At 39.7% G+C, this 6,002-nt stretch overlaps 1 protein-coding gene across 1 annotated transcript in view; it reads right to left on the bottom strand.

Moving 5' to 3' along the window:
• The window catches only part of LOC307251404 (uncharacterized protein), a gene marked incomplete at its 3' end in the record, with an annotated part of 75,233 nt that overhangs the window by 1,944 nt on the left and 67,287 nt on the right, over nt 1-6,002 (bottom strand). Inside the window, exons 17-23 of the mRNA XM_080028771.1 lie at nt 5,089-5,217; nt 4,510-4,638; nt 3,539-3,772; nt 2,811-2,965; nt 2,482-2,551; nt 1,911-1,964; nt 82-297 (exon numbers count right to left, since the gene is read on the bottom strand). Of these exons, the coding sequence (XP_079884897.1) occupies nt 82-297; nt 1,911-1,964; nt 2,482-2,551; nt 2,811-2,965; nt 3,539-3,772; nt 4,510-4,638; nt 5,089-5,217 (987 nt within the window). The remainder of the gene's footprint in view (nt 1-81; nt 298-1,910; nt 1,965-2,481; nt 2,552-2,810; nt 2,966-3,538; nt 3,773-4,509; nt 4,639-5,088; nt 5,218-6,002) is intronic.

The raw sequence follows: 6,002 nt of genomic DNA, 5'->3' as shown, positions 1-6,002 counted from the left end.
GGGGACTTCCACTGCTTTTGACAAAAAGTGTTTTTAACAACAATTGTTTACTCTAATCACTGATTGCCCATTTAAACCTACCCATGTCGTAGATGTTCTTGGTGGGTGCTGTGGTGGTCGTCATGGCGATGATGGCGCCCGGGCAGCAGTGTGTCAAGTGATCGTGATGAGCCGGCGATTTCATCTCCACATAGCTGCTCTCTGAGTGTTTACACAGGCCAGGCGGGTCGTTAATGGTGGCGTACGGGTTTTCACTGTTGATGGAGCACGTGCTTGATAAGGAGCCCTTCATGTAGTCTAAAAGATAAAGTCAATGTGGATTAGATAGATAGATAGATAGATAGATAGATAGATAGATAGATAGATAGATAGATAGATAGATAGATAGATAGATAGATAGATAGATAGATAGATAGATAGATAGATAGATAGATAGATAGATAGATAGATAGATAGACAGATAGATAGATAGATAGATAGATAGAGAAAGAGAAAGAGCAACAGAGAGAAGTTTTAACATTGTGTCTTGAGGAAATTATGCTAATTTGGTTTAACCATTAACATGAAAATACAGCATTCTTGTCGATGGTTGAACTTTTGTTGAACTCAGCAGTAATGTGCAATAATAAAAGGTCTGTTGGTGATGCAGAGTTTCCAGCTATAATTTAAAAGCACTCTAGCATACTGCTGCTGGGCAACACTTCACAGTTCATTCTAATATTTATAAAGAGTGATGTTAGGCCTACTGTGTGGCTCGGAGGAAGAAGATATATCTAACAATGGCAGGGATTCTTGAATAGCATCTTACTGACAGAACTTGTTAATACGATCAATTCATTGTTGGTTTTGGGCATTTTCATGGCATTAGTTGTGTGACTAACAAACATTTAGAATATCCCCAGGCTTATCCTTTGAGAAAAAACATACACTGTTAAGTGATCTTTGCATCGGCAGATAATCAACACAACAGTAGCATTGCAGGGCTGACATCAACATTTAGTTTAGGTTAAAGGACACAGACAATGTTTGAAGCTGCAGCTGAAGGAAATACACATCAAGCAAGTGACAGCAGAACACACAGCATTCAGTTATTGTGAGGGAGAGATTCCCCGGGGGAGGTTTGGGAGTGATGGGGGTCAAAGCAAGAGCAGGAGCACACAGAGGAGAGGAGTCAGATTCATCCTGCAGAGACACAAACACACCTGTAAGCACTGGATAGTACACACAGTATCAACAAGAAAAAGTCAATTACAATCTTTCTTAATCATTTCAGAGGAAAATATTGTACTTTTTACTTCACTACACATACTGATTTAGCTGACTAGTTAGTTAAGAAAATTACAAATGAAGAAATGTTTTAGTAGGATTAGTAGGAAGCACTTTGTGATTTACGAGAAAAACATATATTTTTAGTATCTAGTTATCTAGTTTAATTATATAAATTTTGTTAGAGACACTTCTGTGCCATGTGCTGGTAATATGTACAAGATACAGATACTAAGACCTTACTTTGTGAGTTTTATTAGTAGACTGTAATATTTAATATTTTATTTTTGTAGAGAGATAAAAGAAAATCTTCATAAAGTAATGAGGTAAGGTGTCTACCTGGTCACTAATAATCCGCATGCTGCAGTATCTGCACATTTAGCTCTATATACTTTTCAAAACATACGGTGTGCTGTCTCAGTTAATCAGATTCTGTGTCAAAGAGCTCCTGCTGCAGTGTATCGTGTTACATGGGACATCCGCATCTAGTCTGACTTTCAACACAGGGAACTGCAACAAGAAGCTGACTTTGAAAATGCAACAGAGGTAGTCATTGTCTGAGGGAACTGTTCGAGCACAGAGGATTGGTTCGGGGAGTCAGAGGTAGATGAGGTCACACAGGCTCAGTCCACCTCACACTGTACCTCTGTAGCGCGGCTCCACGTGGTAGCTGTACCGCCGGTCAATGCAGTAAACACCTGCAAAGAAAACCAGCGAGAAAAAAGACATAAGCTTTTTAAAGAGATTTCTAGCAACCTGACTACATACAAATGTCAACAAAGAAGAGGTGAGGTGTGGGGAGGTTGTTCTTAGCTAACGTAAAGAAATAACCAGCAAATGTATTCAATCTTTACATGCTTTAGTCATGCATGCATATAATGTTATGGAGAAATACTCAAGATCCGAAACCAACATATCTTATTATCAAGAAACTCAGTTTAAAATTGTATTAACGTCACCAAAACTGTAACATTTCATTTAACTTTGTAACTTTCATGTAATACAGTGAAATAATTTAATTACTATTTTAAGTGTTGTGTTATAGGATCTTTAGAGATATGGAATCATTTGTTTCACATGTTCATGTGACATCTTAGACCATATCGCAGCTGACAGACTTGCAGCGTGTCCTTTAGGAGCACAAGCTTTCCACTTTGCGTTACATTACAACTGTAAAACCCAAAACAAAGCCGGAGAGGTAGAAACTGGACTGACCAAGCTCACTGAGGTTACAGTAGGCCCCCCACTCTGGAGCACTGTTCCTGTGACTCTTCTTTGTCTTTATCTGGGAAATACATATACAACAAATAATAACACATTACAAAAGCACAACATAAAAAAAAACATTAAATGCATTCTTCAATATAAATAGTGTCCCGATGAATTGAATATTTCTAGTCTAAAGAGGAAGTTTATTTTGACTTCAAAATGATGGCTCTGTGAGAACATCCCGCAGGCCGATGTAGCAGTATTTTTATTGTCGTTGCTGTGGACAAACTGTGTAAGCTTTTCTCAACTACAAGTAAGGAAGTCTTCAGACCCACCTTAGTGGCGCTCCTCTTGTCTGGCTTGGCGTAGTGTGCGGCGTAGGTGCAGGGCCCCAGGGTGCGGTAGCTGGGGTTGGAGAAGCAGTGTCCTACAGTGCTGTTACTGGGAGAGGAGTCTGCAGAGGAGAGCAAGCCTGTGCACTGCAGCCCTGCTGTCATCACACCACATCAGCACACACTCTTTACCCCTTCTATACACCACTAACATATACATTCATGTGCACCACTCTGAAACAAGGTATTTTAACATTGAAAAGGTGACACTGTCGTCCAAAGCTGCAAATAAAATGAAGGAACTCTGACTGGAACCAAGAGGAGCAACTTCAGTCTCATAAATCATTGGACATTAATGCATCCATTCATTTTCTTTACCTGTTGATGCCTGTTTATGGTCAAATAAGGTTAAAGGCTACACAAACACTAACTAACATTCATATTCTCATACACCTTTGTTAAGCCTTTGTCATTCAGCAAATAACAAAAAAGCCAAACAGTTGCTGTTTCTAGCACCTACAATGTGAAAATTTGCTTCTTTCTCAGTTTTATTTTTATGTATTTTTTTGTTGGTGGACAAAACAAAGAATTTGACAAAATGATGGATTGATAAAAGTCATCACTTCTATCCCCAGTGTACTGTAGGTTTCCCAATCTGCCTGGATGTGTGAAGAAAGGAAAGTACCTGTAAGAAAAAGAGAAATAGATACAGATATTCAGACATTTCTTACCAGAGAGGGAGTAGTCTGTGGAGTTGATGTGCAGGGCGGGCGTGTAGGTGACACTGGGCACGCGGTGGCCTTTCTCTCTCTGCCGATAGCGGAACCACACCACCAGAGCCAGCATGGCCATGATGAGCAGCAGCAGGAAGATGATCCCCAGGACAGCGCCGGCCGACTGCCGCTCAGAGGCCAGAGCCGGGCTGATCTTAGTGTAGGGGTTCAGTTCCTCCATCATCAGAGCCGCTGAGGAGAGAACACAGTGTAGGCTAATGCATGGGCACATTCATAACAACTGGAACTACTACACAGTATAGATAGGTTGCATGCCAAATAATTGTAGATTCATGTCCCTGTTGGTAATTTTGAACTTATGCCCACTTTTCCTCTCCGTTGCTAAAATTCCGCTGTATTTGGTCATTTTTAAATGATATATTTTAATAAGAAAGCACTTGCAATTTTCACACAAATGCTTTTTTTTTTCAAAGTTCATGCTGTTGAAAACATCACATTTCACAGTGCTGACTGCCAGATCTGATCTATTAGCTGAATAACTTCAATTTGAAATGCCTAAGATAGATATTCAATGAGGTGTTACATTATTTCCCTTTGTATGCATATGCTTACGAAAGTGAAAAGAGATTTTTTTCTCAGAACAATCACATTTAAATTCCCAGGTTTATCAAAGCACATACACAACATATCATACTATGATCAACAGGAGAGGAGCTTAAACAAAATAGAAAAAGTTCTGTAAAGAGAAAAAAAAGTTTTCACTTACTGCAATATGAAGAACAAATGCTGCATGCCCATCAAAGAACCCTTTGTACCTTTATCTTACAGACACACTTTCAACACCTTATTATATCTGTATCTGTATGTATGAGTGTGTTCCCCTCTCATCTTATATTCGTAGGACTCAGTTAACAAAAGAAGAAGCATCAAACACCCTCATCCCACAGTACACAGCCATTAGTTCTCACCCTGGTCACAGCGGATGCCTTTGAAGCCAATGCTGCAGTAGCATGTTCCCGTTACGTAGTCACAGGTGGCATTGTTCATGCACTCACACAGCTGCTGGCAGCCGTAGCCAAACGTCCCCGCAGGACACTCTGCACACGGGAGCAGAGCTTCAGTACATCTTTAAAACTTACAGGTGCTTGCTCAGATATTACAGGTGCCATGTGTAAACTCATACCTCCAAGTGTTAAATGTTTTAACTTAAGTCACAGTGACATAGTGTGGTAGTGGGTTGACCTTTCATCCTATTTACATGAATCTATACATGTGCAAGAGGGATATCTTGATAGTGAGAAAAAATTATGTATTAACGAATGCTGACTTTTCCTAATACTACAAACCCTGCTATCTACACACCAATTACACTATCCACCCTGAAAAATGCATATCACAAGTGTACTTAAGTAATTTTCGTATTTACTTCATTTGTGTTAAAAAAACACTTTTTACTTTGTTACCATTCATGTATACTACTATTTATGTATTTAACAACTACAACAGCGATGTGCTGATACAAAAAACATGGACACGTTGACACTCACTGAGCTCACAGCTCTGTCCGATGAAGCCCGTCCTGCAGGAACACTGTCCCGTGATGTGGTCGCAGTCCGCCCCGTTCTGACAGCGACACACCTCAGCACACTGAGAGCCGTAGAAACCCGTAGGACAGCCTGAAGAGGAATACAACTCTATGTCAACTAGTGCCATTTTCCATTCTTTAAACTCAGTACCTGACAGATGATACACAAATCTGGAGATTTCGTTGGAAGTGTTTTTTTTGGCTAATCTGTTCTCTCCCAGTGGATTCAACATGGATTAATTCTGGAGATCCAACCGACTACAGTTTGCATTTCAGGCAGATTAAAACAATTACTCAGAGAACCTGAGGACAACCTGAAGAGGTTATTTGTCTTTCCTGCTCCTTGTTTGTTGCAATGCAGCAAAATCTCTACAGCAGACTCCCAACAAATCAAGAAAATGGTGTTCACCAAGAAATATACCATACTTAATGTATATAATTAATAGTTAATAATTCAGATAGCTTTAGATAATATGGCCAAACTGGCTATTTGTTAACATTCTGTGATTAGACTACTCTTGCTTGCTGTAAATATCATCAGAGCTGTTTGTGTATCATCAGAGCTGCAGACAACAACCAACCACACCTGGGATTGATGTAATGCTGATTTACTTGTTCTTTTACTGAACAACAGTAACCATCCAGCCCCTTGGCTGCAGTTTCAATGCACTGTGTTGCATTTGTTCAGCTCATTTTGCCTGGTGTGAGAGCTGTAAAACTTAAAAAAGTTACGTTTGAAAATTAACCGAAATATGACCAAAAAGCACTGATGTATCTGCTGATAATTTTTTTCTTTGGTGCGTACCAAATTAACTGAACTACAGGTGTGAATGCAAGCTAAGAAACCTCATGCTGGCTTGATTTAGTGTGGCATAA

This window comes from Ammodytes marinus (genome assembly GCF_949987685.1).
Source record: "Ammodytes marinus genome assembly, chromosome: 1".
In the NCBI taxonomy this organism is placed as follows: Eukaryota; Metazoa; Chordata; class Actinopteri; order Uranoscopiformes; family Ammodytidae; genus Ammodytes; species Ammodytes marinus.
This window is presented reverse-complemented; position numbering and strand designations above follow the sequence as displayed.